Source organism: Leuciscus leuciscus, assembly GCF_965113295.1.
Source record: "Leuciscus leuciscus genome assembly, chromosome: 10".
NCBI classification, from domain to species: Eukaryota; Metazoa; Chordata; class Actinopteri; order Cypriniformes; family Leuciscidae; genus Leuciscus; species Leuciscus leuciscus.
In genome coordinates this window covers 12,029,361-12,052,091 of record NC_138734.1, presented here as the reverse complement: position 1 = coordinate 12,052,091, position 22,731 = coordinate 12,029,361, and the positions used below count along the sequence as shown (strand labels likewise).

The 22,731-nt window shown below is 37.7% G+C and overlaps 2 protein-coding genes across 2 annotated transcripts in view; one reads left to right on the top strand and one right to left on the bottom strand.

Moving 5' to 3' along the window:
* The first annotated feature begins 398 nt into the window (after positions 1 to 398).
* Positions 399 to 15,126, top strand: acadl (acyl-CoA dehydrogenase long chain). Its single transcript, XM_082183034.1, has 11 exons — positions 399 to 564; positions 1,404 to 1,580; positions 1,699 to 1,836; positions 3,041 to 3,205; positions 3,368 to 3,434; positions 5,966 to 6,130; positions 6,271 to 6,372; positions 6,794 to 6,907; positions 8,865 to 8,992; positions 12,019 to 12,105; positions 14,639 to 15,126. Exons 1-11 carry the CDS (start codon positions 473 to 475, stop codon positions 14,730 to 14,732), a joined length of 1,329 nt encoding a protein of 442 aa, XP_082039160.1. The 5' UTR covers positions 399 to 472; the 3' UTR covers positions 14,733 to 15,126.
* Positions 15,127 to 19,609: 4,483 nt separating this feature from the next.
* tnfaip8l3 (tumor necrosis factor, alpha-induced protein 8-like 3) overlaps positions 19,610 to 22,731 on the bottom strand; it is a 43,193-nt gene continuing 40,071 nt past the window's right edge. The window contains exon 2 of the mRNA XM_082183119.1: positions 19,610 to 21,435. Within this exon, the coding sequence (XP_082039245.1) occupies positions 20,873 to 21,435 (563 nt within the window). The 3' untranslated portion in view covers positions 19,610 to 20,872. The remainder of the gene's footprint in view (positions 21,436 to 22,731) is intronic.

Genomic DNA, 22,731 nt, shown 5'->3' with positions numbered 1-22,731 from the left:
ACATGAAGTTAGCTAACTGCATTTTTTATTTTTTATTTTTATTATCTTAGAACTGTACATTTCTGACATACTGACATTTTGGACATAGTCACCTCTCATAACAAATTACTCTAAAATGTAATGTAGACACATGCATTTTCTGTAAGGCTGCTTTAAAACGATGCATTGTGAAAAGTGCTATACAAATAAATGTGAATTTAATTTAATTTAATTTTACTTTTTAGAATATTTAAATTTAACACGTGTTTTTCCATTATCCATCGTGAATTACAGTCATGCCATTAGTGCAGCTTCAAATGTAATAATGTTACCAACACAATTAATGTAATGAGACTCTTATTTTGACATGTTGTCTTAATGTATTCTTTTAGACGGAAGTGTTTTTCAGTATCTAGAGTAAAGTTCACGGACAGTATTCGACCTGTCAAAAAAATTTATCTACAGCGTTTTAGTCGATCACCTGCACTTCAGTATGTTTGCACTTAAGACACTACGCAGTTTTTCTCCTGCGACTAAAAATGTTTATCTGCAAGGTAAACAGGCTTTTGCCGTGACTATGTCTAGGTGAGTCATTTTCTTTATTGTTTTCATCAACAGTTTCTCCCATATATATTTTTACTTCTAAACAAAACCGTAATAATTAATTATTATTAAAATAGGTAATAATAGGTAAAAATAGGTGTTGTAACTATAACTTTATTGTAAAAAAAAAAAAAAATTAAGCTTAAATCAGTAAAGTACCTCTAAAACAATACATTTATTGTCTTGTAAAATATAGTATAATCTTTATTTTATATGGTAAGTCAACATAGTTGACCAAATAACAGGTTTTAACTCTAGCAATTTTATATATTTTTCTCCCCTATTAAAATTACTAATCTTCTACAGTTCAGAAAATAATCTTTACCGATCAATTTTCCCCTAAATTATGTATTTGCAGTAGCAGATACTTTTCAATATTACTTGTGGCACCATTTTCATCAGACATGTTGAATTTATGTTATCATAAAGTGGATAGCTTTCAATAAAATGATGGAAAGGGGTCAAAAGTAAACCACCTCATGGTGGTTTGGTTGTAACGTCACATCCTGAGTTGTTAGAAATAGCTTTTTTCAAACAAAACGGGTTAATCAGAGTGTTAATACGTGCATTTTCAAATGGCACTGGTGTTTCCTATGTGTTTTTCACAGTGAAATTAGAATGCAAATAAATAGAAAGTTTTGAGCAATATTACACTCACAAAAAAGTACCAAAAGTAGTATTATCATGCTTTTCTGTATATGGACTGTTGTTTTTGTTAAAGTACCTTGGAGTGCCACATAAATGCAATGGTGTGCGAATATATTTCTAATATTAAAAGAACTATAGCCAAGTCTATTTTAAGGTGTTCATTTGATTCCCAGAATGCAGCATGCGGAGCTCCAGCATGGGGAAACAGCAGCACCTTTTCGACCTGAAACATCCATGGCCAAGACCCTGATGGACATCGGCACCAGACGGATCTTCTCTGAGGAACACGACCTGTTCCGTCAGAATGTGCGGCGCTTCTTTCAAGAGGAAGTTGTTCCATATCACACTCAGTAAGTCACCAGTTTGTCTTTCTCGAACCATCTCATCCTGATTGTGAGATGTAATAGATACAGGATGTAAATGTGGTACAGTCTTAAATGTATGCGCATGTGCTTGCTTATACTGTAGGTGGGAGAAGGCTGGTGAGGTCAGCAGAGAGGTTTGGGAAAAGGCTGGAGAACACGGATTGCTGGGAATATATACACCTGAGGAGCATGGAGGAATCGGAGGAGACCTCCTGTCGGCTAATATCGTGTGGGAGGAGCAGTGAGTAACCCTGCCCTCACCTGTCTGTCACAGTAACTCCTCCCCTACCTGTCTGACCCTACAGTAGATTGGGAAAAATTCTTCATTTTAAAATGTGTAAACAGTCGTTATATGGACCCTAATAATCTGTTTGTAATCAGACTAGTAGCCCAGTCCGAATAAAACAAGTCACATTTAACCACGTCAATCGGAATGAACTGGCCAAATCCGATTTGAATTTCATTAGGGTTGTAAGGTGTATGTTTAAACCTTTTCAATAGGACATGTAAACACTTGATTGGATTGAAAACCAAAACTGGAAAGTTCTGCACATGTGCAATGACATAGAAATGGTATAATGATGTATGATGCACAGAACGAGCTCCCATGCTGGAGCTCCGCATGCTGCATTCTGGGAATCCAATGAACACCTTAAAATAGACTTGGCTATAGTTCTTTACATTTTTGAATATAGTGTCATAAATGTCTTTCTAAAATTCTCCTTCCTTCCACTTATCATCTGTGAAGTGCTGCAGGACAACGTTCTCTCATCCACAGATGCCTTGTTTTGGGCACGGGAAGGGACATTTTTACTGCTTGATAATAAATATAAAATAATTACCACAGTCATCAATACAAATTTAAATTTTGCCACCACAAAACAAAACAAACGCCACAAAATGTCCTACATATTATATTCCGGAAACTTAAAATAGTAATGAAAGGAAATGTAATAGTTAGGGATATGGACATATGGGAATAGGAATATTGAATAATAGATGCTGACATAAATGAAAGTTAATTTATTAAATATCATTCTTCTAAATCTATATTAAAATATTTGTACAGGTGACATTTCCAAGCATTGATTATTGTTATGAATATCATATAATGTTTCTTGAAATGCATGTAATCTGCAGGATATATTTTTGGGTAAAAAAATAGGCCTACACTTAAATAAATTATATGATTTATACTTACAGCAGTCATATGTTATGTTTTTTATGATTCCATTGTAATTCTACTTTCTTTAAAGTAAAACTTGAATTGCAATTCTGTGTCCTTCGTGCTGCCTCAATTCAAATTCAGGACTGGAATTTTTTAAATGCAATTCGCTTCTGAATGGTGCACCACCTTGATTGCATTGAGTTCAGTTTACCCCTTGACTTAGTGTGTCTGTGTGTGTTGTAATGTAGCAGGTGTTCTGGCTCTGTTTGTGTTGTAGAATGTACTGTAACTGCAGTGGTCCTGGGTTCTCTCTCCACTCTGAGATTGTAATGCCTTATATCAGTCACTATGGCTCTAAGGCTCAGATCGAGCGCTATATTCCACAGATGACTGCTGGGAAATGCATCGGGGCCATCGCTATGACAGAACCTGGAGCCGGCAGGTGGGATTCAGTGCAGGCATGACATTAAAGAATAAATGGCACTTTAGTTCCTCGGATGGGTGAACAAATGAACTTGACTTTTAAAGATACAAAGTCATATTGTGATATATTCTTTAGTTCACTGAGTCGTCCCGGTTCACGTCTTCTATTTTCTCTATGAAGTGACCTTCAAGGAGTGAAGACGTTTGCAAAAAAAGATGGAACCGACTGGATTCTTAATGGAAGCAAGGTATGAACAATGGCAAGTGATGCAAAGATTTGATCAATCAATCAATCAATCAATCAATCAATCAATCAATCAATCAATCAATCAATCAATCAATCAAGCAATCAAGCAATCTTAATTTATATAGCACCTTTCAAACTAATCCAATGCAAGTGATTGACAAGTGTAATCAAATGATTGACACAAAATACAAGCAATTAAAATAATACAACAATAGTTTATAATAAAATATTTAAATGTTAGAATAGAATAAAAAAAAATAATGATCAACAATCAAATGTTTATAAAGCAAACTAGAATCGAAATACAGTACCTGTCAAAAGTTTGGAAACATTCATTTTTTTAAGTTTTAAAAAAGAAGAATCTTATGCTCGCCAAGGCTGCATTTATTTGAACAAAAATACAGTAAAAACAGTAATATTAGATAGATTTTGAGAACTGTTGTGCTGCTTAACATTTTTGTGGAAATGGTGATACTTTTTCAGGATTCTTTGATCAATAGAAAGTTCAATGAACATATTAAATTTATTTATGACAATTTTTTACGCATTTTTTACATATAAATACCCCCCCCCCCCCCCCCCCCCCCCCCGATCTAGCCAGTCCCTCCAGCCGCTATGAAGGCGGGGTTCTACAGCGCCTACTTCACTGTACCCAAGAAAAGCGGTGGGTAATGGCCAATCTTGGACCTGTGAGTTCTGAACCGGCCCTTCATAGGTTACGGTTCTGAATGTCTCGATTCTCCCTCGACACAGGCCGTTCCTTCGCTTTGCGTTCGAGCATATCAGTACAAAGTCCTCTTGTGACTTTGTTCTCTCGTGAGTTCCCTTGGGGCTGTCCCTGTCTCCTTGAGTCTTCACAAAAGTCGCGGAGGGGGCCCGTGTTCCCCTGGGAGAACGCGGCGTTCGCATCCTAAATTATCTCGACGACTGGTTTATACTGGCCCAGTCATGTGAGCAGTTGTGCGAACACAGGCACATGGTGCAACCTCAGCCAGTTGGGACTTCGTGTCAACTGGAGAAAGGGCAAATTCTCCCCTGTGCAGAGGATCTCTTTTCTCGGTATGGAGCTGGACTCACAGAGGAACATGTTTGGTCAATGTTGATCTGCTTGAATTGATTCAAAGGCAGGACAGCGGCCCTGACGTTATTTCAGAGGTTCCTAGGGCATATGGCAGCCGCAGTAACACTGTTCGGTTTGCTTCATATGAGGCATGCTATTGTATCCATGGATTCCTCTACCACTGGCTGGGGAGCCACGTACAACGGGCATGCAGTCTCAGGGATTTGGACGGGTCCCTAACCGCATTTGCACATCAACTGCCTCAAGTTGCTAGCAGTACGTCTTGCACTGGGCCGCCTAAAAGGGCCGCTACAGGGCAAACGCGTATTGGTCATTGGACATTAACCGGCAAGGTGGTATACGCTCCCGTCGCATGTCGCAACTCGCCCGCCATCTCCTCCTATAGAGTCAGAAGCATCTGAGGTCGCCATTCACATTCCGGCCGTGATCAATCGTGCAGCCTACAAGCTCTCACGACAGCCTGTGCTTCCGGTAGAGTGGAGACTCCATCCCAGGCTGGTCCAGCTGATCTGGAGACGTTTCGGAGTTTGCCTCTCCAGAAACGTCTCATTGCCAGCTGTTTTACTCCCTGACCGAGGGGACACTAGGCACGGATGCACTGGCACACAGCTTCGCAGGTATGCGTTCCCCCCAGTGAGCCTTCTCGCAAAGACACTGTGCAAAGTCAGGGAGGACGAGGAGCAGGTCTTGTTAGTGGCACCCTATTTGCCAAATCGGGTTCCCAGAACTCTCACTCCTCGCGGCAGCCCCTCCGTGGCGCATTCCTCTGAGGAGGACCTGTTTTCCTGCGCGGCCGGGTCTCCAGCTCGGCTCCTCAGCGAAAACCTGAATATTCGATGCACCTGCTGCTCATTTATATGCAAATCTCGCATGTGCATTGGCTCGTTTAGTTACACTCGAAGTAGATTGGTCTCTCTTGCGAGATTCCAAATTCGTTGGTTCACTTCCGATTCAACGTCTCCGTTCCTTCTTCAGGGAACGGGGGTTATATAAGTAACCGAGACGTTCTTCCACAACTAAGAACTGCACAACATTTGAAACTTAGATGACATCTAAATCTACTAATAGTAAACTGTAGTAAACCTACTACATGTGCCAGTGGGTGGCCAAAAGGGGTGATGACGAAATGGGCATTGATCTGTCTATGCAGGCTGATGTTCTGTCTTGGGCTGATGTTTTCATCTCTGTTACATAAGAAAGAAGAGGAATTACAAAACAAGTTGTTTTGGCAGTTTGATTTCAATAAAAACTGTTCATAGACTACGCAAAAGTTTTGAGTTCTCTTGTATTTAAATTTTTAGGTGAACTACTGCTTTTGTATATTTTATTAAGTATTATGTTAAGTTGAGAGAGTGCAGAGTGACTCTTTTGCAGATTAGTTGGTAGGCTGTTATGAATATTCTTGAATTTTCCATCAGGTTTTGTCTTCTATTTCTGTCACTTTTTTTCAGGTGTTCATCACAAATGGCTGGATGAGTGATGTAGTGATTGTAGTTGCCGTGACTAACCGTGAAGCGAAGACAGCAGCTCATGGAATCAGTCTGTTCCTGGTTGATGGTGGCACTAAGGGCTTCCAAAAGGGCCGCAAGCTGGAGAAGCTCGGGCTCAAAGCTCAGGTGCCTCCTGAATCCTTTTTATATAAATAAGAACTGTTTTAAATGCATATGATTTGCTATCTTGTTTAAGAGTGAATAGAATTTATTGAAACATTATAGAGGTCTGGTTATAAATATATTGGGTGTTTGTTTCTGTGCAGGATACAGCCGAGCTGTTTTTTGAGGATGTGCGTTTGCCCGCTGAAGCTTTGTTGGGTCAGGTCAATAAAGGATTTTACTATCTGATGAATGAGCTGCCACAGGTATAACAGTGAGAGCACAAATCTTCTACTTTCTAGCTCTGAAGGAAACTGACTGCCTTCAGAAGTTTAAATTATATTTTTGTTTCTTCCGACCTCTGTATAATGCATAATACTGTAAGTCGTGTTTATAAGCTCTGTGTGCTTTTGTAGAAGAATTTAAATAGTATTGAGTATTATTTGCATTATTAGAGTTGATCTCCCTCTTCTTTTAACTTCAGCGCCCAACCAATTCCCCCTCACATATTGCATCCGTCTGTGATGATCTTTTTGTACATGGATTGCATTGTCAGTAGAATATATCAAAATATGAAAGGAATAAGATACTGCAAATTCGAACAGTTCTACAAATAGGCTGACACACCATTATGTAATAGGAATAGGGAGAGATTTCAGTAATTTTTTCCTTCTGTCATTTTTGCAGGAACGCCTTCTGATAGCAGCCATGGGCCTTGCCAGCTGTGAATTCATGTTTGAAGAGACAAGGAACTATGTAATGCAGCGGAAGGCATTTGGCAAGACCATCGCTGACCTGCAGGTAAATATTAAAAGGGTCTTCTTCCTCTTCTTTTTTTTTTTTTAATTACTGTATTTGAGGGAAGGGGAGCAGACAAGAAATGTCCATGTTATTAGTATTTAAACAATCATTATAATACTGTTTTATCTGTTAGAAACAAAGAGGCTTTTCTATTATGGCGCTTTTCCATTACCAGTACCAGCTCGACTCGACTCGACTAGTACCTGGTCGTCATAGCGACGCCGCAGGAAACTGCCGTGACTTAATCTTTTACGCGAGACGCGCGAGACACACCCGCTAACCACACACACAGGGACAATGGAGGAAATCGAGTGTATGCTGTTTTTGGATGTTTTTGTTTTTGTTTTTGCTGTTTTTTATTCAGGATACTCCGTCTGGCGCGTGCAATGATGACGCAGTGAATAGTGACGATTCTCTCTGACCAATCAGCAGTCTACCGTGTTTTCACGTCACATTTTAGTATCGCCTCAGCTCGCTTAGAACCTCGCCGGAGGTGGTACGAAAAAAAGTACCTGGAAGCAGGTACAGGTACAACTTTTACACAGTGGAAAAACCAAACAGAGGCGAGTCGAGTCAAGTCGAGGCGAGCCGAGGCGAGCTGGTACTGTGTAGTGGAAAAGCGCCATTAGTTGAGCATGAAGAGTATTTGTTTCGAAGTCTTTCTATTACACACTTTGCCCAATTTTGTGTTAGCTTTTCATCAAATACTGAAAATCTTTCTGTCAAGTATAAATAAGTAATATAAATAATAGATTTTATATATATATCTATATATATATATATATATATATATATATATATATATATGTGTGTGTGTATGTCAGAGCAGAAACCAAATCTGATGCTCTCTGTATGTTTTTACGTCGTCTCAGGCACTTAATGTAAATGGCGTGAAAGATCGAAAGATCTGAAAAAAACCCCCCATCAATTTACCTGGCCATAGAACCTTCCCTTTGAAGAAATCAGGACAGAAGTGTTTGAAAGTGGACAAAAGAGATGGATTAAAACACCAGATGTAAACGGGAATGTGTCTCCCTCGTCTACTTGTAATCCGATCAACCAAAACGCATCTTAATACCAGGTGGAAACAGGGCCTATTTACGTACTTCACATGTGAACTGAGATACAGCACTCTCGAGTCTAATATAGTTTTGACCCGTTCCATTCTTTTATATTAGCCTCATTGACAGATTCAAAAACAATCTGCTATGAAATATGCTGCATAAGCTATTAAGATTACACTGAAATGACCAGGGAAGAAACTTCAGGTGGATCTGCAGAGTTGCAGGTGCTACACATTACCAGCAAGAGCAAAAATCTGGTGAACTTTAACACACATTACTCTTATCATTAGTTATTCTGGTGATTAGTGTCTGCCCTACTTCCAGTTTATTATCTCATCTTCTTTGGGCAGACCGAGATTAAAAACACTAAAACACTTTATAGGCCTTATTGACATGTAAATGTGTATGGTTATAGGGTTTGATGACAGAAATCCAGCCATTTCAGTATGAGAGACTTTTTAGTTTAGTTAGTTTCAATTAATGATTTGTTAGACTCTAGGAATTGTTTGTATGGTACGATGTGACTATTTTCATAGTATTATCAGCTCTCTTATCTCAATAAAGGAAAATTTGATTCTTCATGGTATGACCCCTTTAAAAAACCCTTTCAGTTGTATTGAGTTTCTGTGCCAGATCCTCGTAATTAGTTTCCTCATTTGTTTACTCTGCTTTTAACCTCACGTAAGGTCACAGCCACACTCTCACTTTGTAACTGTATCCCTCCATCCTGCCGGCAGTTTTAGACAGATGGTCAGAGAAATTAAATAAGCTCCATTATGTTGTTCATTTGTGCATATGGATGAGTAGAATCAGTGAGGTCTAAATCAGGTTTGCACTAATAACAGCTCATCATCATCATCAAAACTATATGTGATTGTCTATCTGTCTTTCAGGTGGTGCAGCACAAACTGGCTGAGTTGAAGACGGACATCTGTGTTGGTCGAGCTTTCGTTGACAGTTGCCTTCAGCTCCACAGTGAGAAGAAGCTGGACTCTGGCACAGCATCCATGGCCAAATACTGGTGAGTCTCTTGTTGAGTAAACCTACTGAACACTTGTGTTTGGCACTTTTGAAACACTGCTTAACGAAGCTTCGTAAACTTTTGTACTCCCCAAGTAATGTTATTGCAGCAAATGAGGCTTTGTCACGTCATACTGTTTCATAATATTTCAAATGTTTTGCATTAGGGCGAAAGGGCGAAATTTGACAACGGCTTCAAGTTACTGATATGAAATCGCAGCATTGACCTTTAGAAAGCTGCCTGATTTGAAAGTGACTTCTGTGTCACAAAATAAACACAACAAAAACACAGCAGTGAGAAAACAGCAGTTAAGAAAGCATCTGATCTTAGCAATGTTGATATGTTTGCACCAGCTCTGCAATTTAACACACAGTGTCTCTTTCAATTGGAATTACAACTTTAATTTCTGCTATTAAGCAGCTCTCCAGTGTGTTTCATATTTTCATTCGCATCTGACCGCAACGGCCTGAACAGAAGTAAGCTAAGAAGTAGAGGTCGACCGATAGTGGATTTTACCGATAACGATAGCTAGGTTGGGCCATACTTGCTGATAACCGATTAATCAACCGATAGTTTTTCAAATTGATACTGGATAAAAACAAATATAACACTCCAAGTAAAACAGTGCTGAACTTTATTATAAAAATAATAAAACTGTATTGAACCATGAAAACATGCTAAATGAAATAAATATATAATATGAATAAATTTATTCATTTATTTATTTATGAAGTCAATAAAAGACATTCATTCAAACTGAAACAAAAAGTAATACTCTAAATAACAAATAAAACCAGTTACATTCAAAATGTAACTGTTAAACTGTTATTTTTCAAGCCAACTTAATGAATAAAAAAGAAAAAAAAATTTGATTGGTATAATATTTGAGCAATACAATTGCACCTTGATCATTCATGTTAGTTTGACACTTTTGCTTCTATTTTATAAACACTTGATGATTATCTAATCAAAATAACAAAACATGTATTAAAGTGATGACGAAAAAATAACCGAATTCGAATGCTTTTCTGATTTGTTTATATGTTTCTGTCGGCTGTATGAACATATCAGTTTGCTATCTTACGTCTCTAGCTTTAAATATGCAACTTCTCTGCATATTAAATGCATAAAAGTGACCAGCTGGATATAAACTAATGCAAATAGAGGTAACAATTGTGACATTAAACATTCGGGTCGGACTTACGTTTATTTTTGTCAGTGTTTTAACCGCTTTCGGTAGGCTACTACTAATGTTCGCGTCCTCTCAGCCTCGAAGGCAAACAAACATACTGGTGTGCTGTTCTTTCTCTACTAATGCAGCATTTAGTCAACAAATTAATCACTTTATAATGATATGACAAAATGTACAGTATACATAGGCTACCTTTTAGCTGTCGGTGCTTTAAACACGCATCTGATGTCAGCGCTCTCCACGCAGCGTGTGCTCTCAGTGCAGCACGCAGCATCACGTGTCGAAATAAACAACACAGGCATCAGCGATAGTTTTTATTACACCTCTAGAGGCCGCTCTTGTACTGCATGATGCCAGCAGACCCTTCTCAGCTCTCTCTTACTGTGTAATGAATGACAGCGCACGCTTCTCAGCGGCTCCAGCAACGGACGCAACCAGGAAAAACTATCGGTATGTATTTTTGCCGATAACGATAGTTCCACCAATCAACTATCGGTGCCGATTAATCGGCAAAACCGATGAATCGGTCGACCTCTACTAAGAAGGCGGTGCCTCTCAACCACACCCATTTATCCCGGAAATGATACTTTCATGAAAACATTTGCAATCGTTTTTTGAACGGTGCCAGTATGCATGTGGTGTTTCAAGCACTTTGAAACAGTGAATCATTTTGTAAAGAAATTGGGAGTTTCAAAAATGTTCACTTCTCCCATCACTACTGAACACTATAGTACTGTCAAAAGCTGATGTGTCATGATGGGCTGCACAATATTAGGGGAAAAAATGACATTGCAATAGTTTGTTTATCTACAATATATATTGCGATTATGAAAACAATTTCAACAGATGACTTGAATTGCTCTATTTGGAAAGAATGAATCATTCTTGAATGTGATTACGAGGATACTCGCTGAGACGGCTATTTTGACAATTTTGCGTGTGTCTTTTCAAGCACAAAAACACAGGAAAAAGAACTGAATTTGGTGTGTGCGCACAGTAAAGAGTGTGTGAGTTCTCTTTCGTGTGTTCTTACACTAAACTCGCTTGAATGTTAACTAACTGGACTTAAAAATGTGAAAATGATAAACTTCCACTATCGCTTTTTCTTAAAGGGGTCTATTATGCTTAGTATGTAATGTTGCTATTTGAGCATAAAACAGATCTGCAAGGTTACAAAGCTCACCCACCTCAAAGCTACAAATGACAAAAAAACATGCCACTCTTGTTCGCTAACATTTTCGGGATCTGAATCGGGCTCGAATTGGTTTGAAATAGATGCCATCCTTAATATTTACACTAGAGAAGAACTTGCGGTTATGAAAGAGCGGGACATTTCCCAAACACGTGCTAAGTGGTGCCAATGACAACACACTGGGCCAGCTAACCAATCACATTTCGTATTTCGGAAGAAGGGGCTTCATCGAAAACGACGTGTTTGAGACAAACTGGGGAGAGAGAGGCTGTAATAATGTAAAATATGTGAAAAATAATGCATTTTTTTTAACAATCAAGCATGAAAACAAATTCTAGTACAGCCCAAAAACAAAATCAGGACTTCATAAAAAGGCATAATAGGCACATTACATTGCAATTAATATGCAAATCACATGTATTCTGAACCGTGGGACCTGGTCCGTATTGATAACTGATCAACTACAATCCCTACTTACACTGTATTTGACATTGCAGATCCACGATAGTCACATTGCAGGATGTGCAATCGCGATACCGATGCTGAAACGATATATCGTGCAGCCCTAATTTGGGTTTGTTTCATGTTAAGATTGGTTTCATGTTAAATACTAATTGTGAATGTGTCTTTTTCCCTCCTCAGGGCGTCAGATTTGCAGAATAGAGTTGCCACTCAATGCCTGCAGCTTCACGGAGGATGGGGCTACATGTGGGAGTATCCAATAGCCAAGTGAGTAACAGTCACTGAGTAACATCAGCAGCGTCTACTTTGCCCTTGTAACCAGAATGCAATGTTTGTTCGATGACAGTGATTGCAAACAGTGGTTCAAAGGATAGTTTACCCACAAATGAAAATTCTGTCACCATGCATCCTCTTGTCGTTCCTAACCCAAATTAATTCCTTCTATTAAACACAAAAGAAAAAAATTGCAGCGACCCGAGTTTATACAGATTTTAGTATTTTCCAACCTGAAGGATGAATAATGTAAATTGCATTAATCCAAGGCAGAAAAAATGCTGCATTTTCAAATACATTACATGTGATGAACATTTCGTGTACATGATAAAAACAAGAGAAGTTATTGTAATTTAACTGTTCTGCAGTACAATAATATTATTGTAATTGTAATATATTTATTGATTTGTTTAATTTTATAATTGAAATCATAAAATAAAATGTAGTTGTAGTCATATTAAATGGGGAAAAATAGGTTTTCCTTTCATTCCTTTTTTTTTCCTTTTTTGTCTGATCATATGCCTAAAACTGCTCTTGTCCATTCATGGGGACTGGTGCTGTCAGTGACAAAAAAGAATAATAAAAGTGGTTTATTCTTATATATAACATGTGCACTATATTCTTACTCTTCAGCGGTCATTTGATAACTTTGTGTAAAAAAAATGTAAGTAGTTATTCACAAAAAAAAATAAAAATAAATTAGCAGCTTGATTGCAGAGCCCCTAAAGGGGACATGGTGATGGGAAAAATACGAGATGGGAGGAAAAAAAAATATGAGATGGTTTTGCATTCTCTAGCGAAAGTTTGCATTACCCCCGAGATTCTGTGGGGAACGCAAACATTGTGCGAACGAACGCAAAGTTTCTTGGGCTACGCAAAACATTTGCGAGAGAACACAAAAGCATCGACTTCTTATTTTTCCTACCATCCTATATTTGTCCCATCACCATGTCTTTTCAGGGGCTCCGTAGCTTGACAGCCCAAGTAGGGCTCACTACATTCTGCGGTCCCCGCCCCAACCCCGCCCACATACAGGTGTGATGTCAGAAGCCACGCCCGTGTCCAAATACGCCACCTTGTGACTCCCCATCCCCGTTCCACCCCGGAAACCCCATTTGTTGTATGTAGGTTTCCGATTGAAAGGGTTTTTAGGCGTACGGGTAGGTTTGCGGTCTGTCATAAAAAAGAGAAATATAAGAAGTAAATGAAAAAGAACTGGATGTGAGGGTTACATCTTCTCAATGATTCTTCCTGTTTCAAAGTTTATGAGGAAGCGTGATTTATTAAAATTTTTATTTGTTTATCCCCCAAACCAGAAATCCCGCCCTGCTGCTGATTTAAATGGTTAAGGTTACAGTGACGGGTAGGTTTAGGGATCAGTGTTTGGTGTAGGCAGTCAGTAATGTGATTTTGGGGGGGAAATCAAGCTAATGAGAAGGTGACGTATTTGGATAAGGGCGTGGCTTCTGATGTCACACTTGGATGTGGGCCGAGACGCTTCTCTGACAGCTTGAAATAGCATGTTCAGTTGATTTTCTAATATCCAGCAGAGGGCGTGTTTCTCTCAGCTCTGCACTGTCACACCATCTCACACTCTTTAAATGGGTTCATTTGAACTGTCAAAAAATGCTTTTGTGCATTGTGAAAACACTTTTAAATAGCCTTTCCATGGAAGCTACAGTTTGACTATGTAGTTATCAAGAGTGACTAATCAGAAATCAGACTAGTGTATATTTGTATATTTTGCTGGCAGCAGTTGTACCCTGTGTAGGTGTGAAATGCCTCTTTCAGAACCTCCCGGGATATTCATATATATATTTAAAAACCTGCTAGTGTTTAATAAAGGCGCAATTTTGAATATTCAATATAAATAGTTTTTAGATATTTAAATTGCATATCTCTCCCTAAGATGAAATGAAAAAAATCGGATCATTAAGAGTTTTTGCTTTTACTTTCATGACAATTAGGCACATTTTCTTCTTTTTGTTAGTGTACATTTCTGGTGTTTGTTAGTTTAAAGTAAGATAAATTATATATTATTTATATTGTGAAGTATTTGTAGAAATTTGCAGTATTCCTTATGTTGATTTACATTTTAGAAAGCATTGTATTATAGCTTTTTATTGTAATACATGTGTATTCAGGGTTATTGGGACACTTTTTGCTATTGAGATGACTATGAAAAAAGTGTCCCAATCAACCTGTATTCACCATACATGAGAATCATAATTAATAATTGCAAAATAAAAAAATGTCTTGATGAATTAGGGTAATTAGAATTTCCCCATTATAATAATGAAAGTTTTAGGGCGGAATGTGCTTGCCATGAAAATGTCACTATGTGAAATATCTTAATGGTCTTAAAAATAAGCTTCAATTAAAATAATGTATTTATGTTTTCCTTTGTTCTTGAGGTGAAATATGACCTGGAAATTCTTGAGATTCACCCAGCCAGACTTTGTCTTTTGACCCATACATAAAAGGCAGCAGAAAAGTTTTAATGACTGTCTCATGTTCTCTCTTTCAGGGCTTTTGCAGACTCCAGAGTTCAGCCCATCTATGGAGGAACCAACGAGATCATGAAAGAACTCATCTCACGCAACATTGTTAGCAAAAAATAAATATAGGAAAAATGAACAAGGTGAGAGTTTGATTTGGTGCCTCTAATGTCTCCTATGTCTGTAGTAGGAGCTTCATGGATTGTTGATTATAAAAAAAGATCTCAGATGAGTGATTTAACACATAGTGTTATGTAAATGTTAATGTCATGTGACAGACTGTTGATATCAAATGGTGTCCCCAGAGAGAATGTCTCTTCTGTTTGTGACTTTATGCTGTATGTATAGATCATTTAAGAAACATTTGCCTTCAGGTGAACAATTTGCACCACTTAAGAACAGTAAAACTGTTTTTTAGTTGTAAAGTTCAGATATTTTGAAGAGATTTGATTGTTCGATATGTGAATAACATCTCTTTTGTACTACTTAATCTTTATAAAGACATTTCTAAAGATGACTCTTCTGTTCTTTTATCCCACAATGTGATTCTCTTTTTTTTTTTTCAAAGACACCTTCAGGAAACTAAAAACAGTGAATTTTAATCATGCACTGTTATGATTCGTGTAAACAAAGAGAGTCAGTGTAAGTGTGTGTGTTTTATGAGTCTCTGGCTGGCTGGCTTGTTCAAAGTGAGTCATGGAGCAGAGGTGGGTGGTCTGTGAGAGTTAGTTGGTGGGTGTTATAAAGAGATTTAAAACCAGAGTGTTCAACTCTTTCTCCATCCCGCCCTCTTTCTGTCATGGGTATAATTATAGATCAGTTTTCCTTTTATTCAAAGATATTCAAATATAGAGACATGCTATGGAATTTCAGAGCAACTATAGATTAGACAGAGGAGAGAAAATCGACTTTCAAAAGCAAGTTTGACTGCCGGTCAGACGATCAAAGTCATGATTCTCTAACAAATCGTTCTATTGAAGCGATCATTTTTAATGATTCGATTGAACTCCTTGGTAAAGCATTTGTACCCTATTTTCTGTGAATGTGCAAGACTTCCGATTCATTAGCTGCTATCGGTAAATGACTAAGAATAACAAAGTGCAGTAAACAGTAAAACTATTTGCTCTACAAACTAGTGTGATTATGATTGTATGATAATAAATGATAATAATATGATATCAAATAGGCCTACCAGTCTGCAATATCAAGCAGCATTGACAAAATCCAGATTGACAAAATCAAGTCCCGCCTTAGGCTATATTTTTTCTTGTTTAAAAGCCTCGGCTATATATGGAAGCTTGTTGTCCGCAACGGAATGAACAATACAAAAGGTAAATGTGTCTTTTAATCTCACAATTCTGACTTTTTTCACAATTACGAGTTTACATCCCGCAATTCTGAGAATTGCAAGTAAAAAAAAACCCACAATTGCAAGATATAAATTTGCAATTGCGAGAAAAAAGTCAGAATTGCAGACTCAAAATTCAGACTTTTATTAGAGAAAGAAGTCATCTCACAATTTTGACATTTTCTCGCAATTGTGAGTTTGTATCTCGCAATTTGAAACTTTATAACTCGTAATTGCAAGTTTATATGTCACAATTACCTACCAGTTACTTAAAAATTACTAATTAGTAATTACCAGCTACTTAAAAATTCCTTTACATTTTTTTTATTCAGTAGCAGAAACAAGCTTCTATAGCCATACTGTAGGCCTACGTCACTATGTAGGGAAGAAAAAAACTATTGCAACTTCCGTTTCATGACGAGTTGGATAAGGGAGATCTATCTTATTAGAAGAACATTTTTTAAAAATAAAAATTTAAAGGTCGGTACTCAAACTATAACCAAAGCGACATTTAAGACAATCTTTTCTTCAAGCATGCTGTAAAATCTTCTTAGCAAAATTAAAGTGACATACTAACACAAACTAACATATTTGTGCAAGAAAATATAAAACACTAGCTAAAACACCCACAATTTTTATGGCCACAATTAAGAAAACATTGTGATGATATCAAGCAATTATTTATTTCACAAATGTACAGATTTAAGACACTTAATCTTGCAGCGAAAACATCTTTGAGTGACGAATCAAACCATCAGTTTAATCGATTTGAACTGTTCGAGTGCTATTTAAAAAAAGCACTTCGCCTCTCCTGAAGGCAGCAAAACCCCTGCTTTGATCAGCGCTCTGTCATTCTTCTTACTTAGGTTCCCCAGTTAGTGCACACTGTGTGTTTTTTTTTTTTTTTTGAGTGTGTGTGTTGATTTGTAGCCTGTTGTTGCCTAACAGCCTGTCATGTCTTTATTTTCTTTAATAACCCAATTATTTAATCTCTGAGCAACCCGACTCATGCTGTCTGCTGCTGCAGCTAAATTTGGACTCTCAGTCGCACATTCTCGATCTGTGAAGCCACTGGAAGATCATGAGCTGTTCAAAAAATTAGTGTCATTCCTCATTAGCAAGCCCAGACAGAATCTGCTTATGTATCTCACTTTTTCTGTGATGTTTTGGGGCAAAATATGCCTCTGAAAAAAAGGGTTTTTTTCTTCTTCCCTACAATAAAAGTCAATGGGGTTCAAAACAACACTGTACCCCACTGACTTTCATTATATGAACATAAAACAGCATTTTTTGTTTGTGTGTGTTTCACCAAAGAAAGAAAGTCAGACAGGTATTGAAGGACATGTGAGTGAAATGATGGACAGAATTTTCATTTTTGGGTGAACTATCCCTTTAAGCAATTAGTTTAAGAATCCTCAAGAAACTAGTTGCTGGAAAAACATCTGCTTTAATACAGAATACAGAGTTTCGGAAGTAAAAACATAAATTTTTCTATAAGGAAATGTTTCACCGATAACTAATAAACCAATAAAGACAGATATACTGTTCCAGGGTTGCTAATCGATGATATCCATTTGCATTATTTCAACTTATTTTTACAGTTGAATTTGTGGTGAAAAACCTTATTGGTTCTTGCACGTAAAGCCACGTCATAATATCTGACATGTCCATTAATGAATGTTTATATGTAAATAAATGCCTAAATTCAATCTGTTCATCATATAAAGCAATCTTGTCTCTTCAGAACATTTTGGACTAAGCCGCTCAATTCATATGGATTATAGTTTTACGATCTCTTTGTGAACTTTTTGAAGCGCCAAAGTGTCAGTTACTTAGCTGTCAATAGAGAGACAGAAATCCCTCAGATTTCACTAAAAAGATCTTCATTTGTGTTCGAAGATGAACGAAAGTTTTAAGGGTTTGTTTGGAATGGCATATGGCTGAGTAATGAATGACAGAATTTTTATTTTTGGGTGAACTATCCCTTTAATATATCTGTCTCCTTTTAAATGGCTGTTAATGGAGAAATAACCTTTTTGTCCCACATAATTGTGTAATGGGAATGAAATGGACCATGCCGACCCCTTGGCTCACAGAGCTATGAGAGGGAATTTGAGTGCTAGTTACTTTTAAAAGTGAATGAATAGCAAGTAATACAGAACATTTTCACCAGGCGTTTGTCGTTAAATCTTCTTTGTCTTGCATTAATTTCTGTCTTAATGCTTTTCAGACCTGGTCTTTCAAATATGTAGAAATGCCAGTCTGTTCTCTTTATGTGTTCAGAAAAGAGGAATTACAACTTTATGTTAACAGAAAAGGACGTTTTAAACCTCGGACATACACAGTGTGCTCTTCTCTAATTTTAAAGGATCTGCTCCATATTTTCAAGAACTTCTTTGTGTTGCATGAAATGTGTCTTTAGTTGTGGTAGAATAGAGTTGTTTTAACTGCCTACTCCCATTAGACACATTATCCAATGCTGCATTCAAGTCCTGTCAGAATGATCATTTTTACAAGGTGAGTGAACATGAAGTCATAATTATCAGTGAGAAACAGGGCTTACATTTTACATTTTACATTTATTCATTTAGCTGACGCTTTTATACAAAGCGACTTACAATTGCTATATATGTCAGAGGTCGCACGCCTCTGGAGCAACTAGGGGTTAAGTGTCTTGCTCAGGGACACATTGGTGTCTCACAGTGGATTCGAACCCGGGTCTCTCACACCAAAGGCATGTGTCTTATCCATTGCGCTACCACCACCCCCTAGGGCTTGTCATTTAGAGAATTATGGTGGAAGCATATTGTTATTGATCATAATGTTATACTTACTGTATGAATGTTGATGATACAATTTCGTTTACACATTTTGTAAAAAGCTCAAAATGTAAAAAGGTCAAAATGTATTTAGAAGTATTTATATATATCGTCTGTGGAAGGCATTGGGCCATAAAATGTTCGTCCAATTATTGGATTCGTTATACGTTATACTATACGGTTCGTGACTCGAATTCATTGGTTTTAATGGCAACACTATCAACGCCGAAAATGATTCTGCACCAGTCAGGTGGTACAAGCAAGAGCTCTTTAAGTTGTTCATTATTATTGTAATGTTTTGTGCTTTGAGACATGAGGTAGTTTAATGCCATCTCTCATCTCGTGACGCTTTTGAAAACGTGAAGCTTTGTGTGCGTTCATGTGTTTTGAAGGAGGTGTGGCTTTGGAGACGCTCTGAAGGGAGGGTGAGATCTCATGCTTTCAAAGCTATTACCTTTAAAGACAACTGAGATCCCACAGTGTGACATGATTTACAGCGGAGATAATGTTTATACAGACTGACAAGCAACAGTCATAAAATACTATTATAAATCGTGTGCACTTGTCTTAACTGAACAAATTTCTTGAGTAGAATAATGCTGAGCTCCATTCAACTCGTCCATTCCAAATTCCTACTTGGAGAATTACAATAAACCAGTTTCTAAATGGCAGCAGAATGCTTTATGGTTGGGGGAAAGATATTGAAGTAGAAATATCCCATATCTGACTTTGTATGGAATGCAGCATAGACATTCTAACTGGCTAAATAATATGATCTAATTAAACACAGAGCAATCACGGTAGTTGAAAAGACAAAAGGACACTACAGGGAGTTCATATGGATCGTTTAATGACTGCTAATAGTGCTACACTCTGGGGTTATTGAACAGGCTTATGGAATAGTCACATTTCTCTCCTGCATGTATACACATATTAACATGCTCTGAAACATCAGGATCTGGAAAAACCAAGCACAGGATCATGGGAGCTGCTGTGACACAGAGTCATTACAAAGGCAAAAGAGAAAAGACCATAACCCCAAAGTTTATTTACAATCTTTCTGCTGCACTTCAGTTATTTATTGAACACTCTGTTCAACAAAGGTCTGTGCCATATTTTTTTATTAAACTCTCAATGCTTTTGCTATCTTAAAGGAATAGTTCATCCAAAAATATATAAATTCCATCATCATTTTCTTGCCCTATCTTGTTTCAGCCTGTATTACTTAGAGGTGATGTTATCCGTACAAGAAAGTGAATAGCGTTGGACTTCAAAATGAAGAAATTATATATTAAAGTTATTCATATCCACATTCAAATACGCTGTGAGAACAAACTGAGTCAGGTTTGCCATCAATTATACCAAATGACATTGTTTTGTGCATCTTTCATAACTGATTGTTTCACCCAATTTTGGTATAATGAAAAAAGTTGTCAGAAGGGGAAATTATCAGTGAATATGGACAAATTTCAGTGGATTATTTTTATGGTACATTTATTGTTACTTTTTGTTCCCGTTGATTTCATTTTACGGAAAAGGAGACCTTGAAAGATTATGCTAAACATCTCCTTTGTGTTCCGCAGTAAAGCCATACCGGTTTGGAACATCAAGAGGATGAGTAAATGACGACAGACTGTTCATTTCGGGGTGAACTATATCCCTTTAACTTTCGAGTAGATTAACTGGACATCTTAACTGGTTCTTGTAGACATACTGAAGAGAGCTAGGGTTGCATTGATAGGCCATTCTTAAAGCATAGGTAGGTCAAATTTCATACAGTGCATATAAAGGAGCTCGTAATTTAAAACATTCCTGCAATTTCACACAAAGGGCAGGTTTTAGGGACACCGATTCATTCAGGTTTTCCACTTAAACAGATTTTCCCCCAAACAATCATTCGGAACATTGACAAAACAGACCAGGATTTGACTTTAATCTGCGTCTGGGTGACCATCCCTACAGGTTGGGTTACAATCCCATCATCAAGTTATCATGACAGCCTATATTTCAAACAAAAAACACAAGTTGTGTAAAATCACTCAGTTCGAATCCCAGCGGCCTGATGGAGTCTCATCTGACGGACTGTGAACTGGAGGTTAAAGTGTGCCTTCATCTAGGAGTTTGTTTATCCCGTCGCAGATCTTCCTCAGGTTAAATCTGTATTCTTCAGATGGGCCGTACAGCTCGGTCAGGAAATCCACGTCTGCGAAATGGTTGAAAACGTGGTCGATTCGCCCGTGGGAGCGCATGGTCAAGTGGTGCTCCACCAGCTCGTGAAGAAGGTCCCTACATTCCATCAGCAGCTCGGAAAGAATGCCGCGGTCGAACGTGTACTCCACCTCGTAAAAGCTCACCACCGTCATGGCTGCCTGGTTCATCTTCTTTTTGAAGCGCTCAACGGTCTCCATCTCATCATGACTGAACTGGTGGTTCCGGTAGAGAATGCCAATTTTCAGCGCGATCTTGATGACATCTTTGATGATCTTGTGGGCTTCCTTTTTGCTCTTGGTGTATTCACGACTGGCCTTGTAGAGTTCGTCCAGAATCTCGCTGCTGGTGTCGTCCGTGAGGAGGTTTGCCACGGCCATGGTGGCCATTTTACTCAAGATCTTCTTTTGGGCCTGAAGGGCCAAACTCTTGGAGTTGAAGCTCTCTTGCCCTATAAAAAGAAAAACAGACAAAGAAAAAAAAGCAAAGTTAGCCACTCAAACATTTTTTTCTCTTTCCCATGTAATTCATTTTGAATGTCAAAAATGTTCTAGAGAACATTTTTTTTCCGTAAATGGGCTGCAGTGTTTTGAGCACCCAGGTCAAGGACAGCCTATACAGACATCTATATAAAAAATAATACTGTGCTGAAAGGCATAAAACATGAAACATTCATCTGTCTTTCAACATATTTTGCTCAAAAAGAAGAGTGAATGTTTTTCTGAACCCTGATTTTTTATGTAACCTCCATTCAGTTGACGTCAAATGAAATGTTCTAGCATTGTTCTGATACATTCCTTCGCTGTTGAATTCTATATCTCATTCCATTTTCACTCTTTTAATTTCAAATTTGAATGAAATGATGAAAGAAAGAAAAAGTTTTTTAACACGTTGATATCTTATATTTATTTGTGCTGATTTACTACAGCAAAGGACAGTATTAGGATGCACCAGTTTCTTATAAATCTTGTTCATATAAATATATCATGTAAATATTTGGACACTTACAGTAATCCACACTTAAAGTCAACAGGAAATGGCGTGCTGTGTTCACAACCCATTCTACTCCAATAATGTTTTGCATTTCCAAGTAAGACAGGTTGTTCAACAAGAAAAATATATCTATCTATCAAGAACTGACTGGATTGTGAAAAATGGGAAGGAAGAAAAAGTGGAATAAATAAGAGTGCTTGCTCAGTGACAACAAAAAGGAAAACCATTTATGAAGTTGAGTAAGTTAAGTTTTGATGAAATATAACAAAGACAAACATTTTATTTGTTTGTGCATTTATAAAAGCTAATTAGTAGAGGCATGGCATCATTGGCTGATGTCACTGATTTTATGTAACACAATGACATTAATGCAATATTTAAGAGGGACTTTATTGAGCCACTGTAGGTGTGTCACTAAACCAGATTGTTTGCAAATGGATGGCAGCAAAGCTGTTGATTTACTAATGATTTATACGGTGTCTAATGGACTGTGATAATATTAGAACAAGCTTCCAGGTCAGACTGTACTGTTTGACACGAGTTCCTCTGGGTGTGTGAGAGCTCTCAGCATGTTCATTCTGCTGAGGTTTGCTGTCTGTCTGATCTGCTGTTGTAGAGGTTGAAACTGTACGTTCAATAACTCAATAATAAGATTTAGGCCAAAAATAGGAGAATGGAAAAAAAAGGACTGAGGGTTAATGGTCCTGGCAATGAATCTCAAGCGGGATTCTGTGATCGGAGAAAAAGACTGATG

Excerpts from the sequence above, each read along its gene's own strand:
- acadl (XM_082183034.1), top strand. The coding sequence starts at position 473 with ATGTTTGCACTTAAGACACTACGCAGTTTTTCTCCTGCGACTAAAAAT. Across the intron at positions 1,837-3,040 it reads AATATCGTGTGGGAGGAGCA|AATGTACTGTAACTGCAGTG; the intron begins GTGAGTAACCCT and ends TTTGTGTTGTAG. Across the intron at positions 6,908-8,864 it reads AGACCATCGCTGACCTGCAG|GTGGTGCAGCACAAACTGGC; the intron begins GTAAATATTAAA and ends TCTGTCTTTCAG.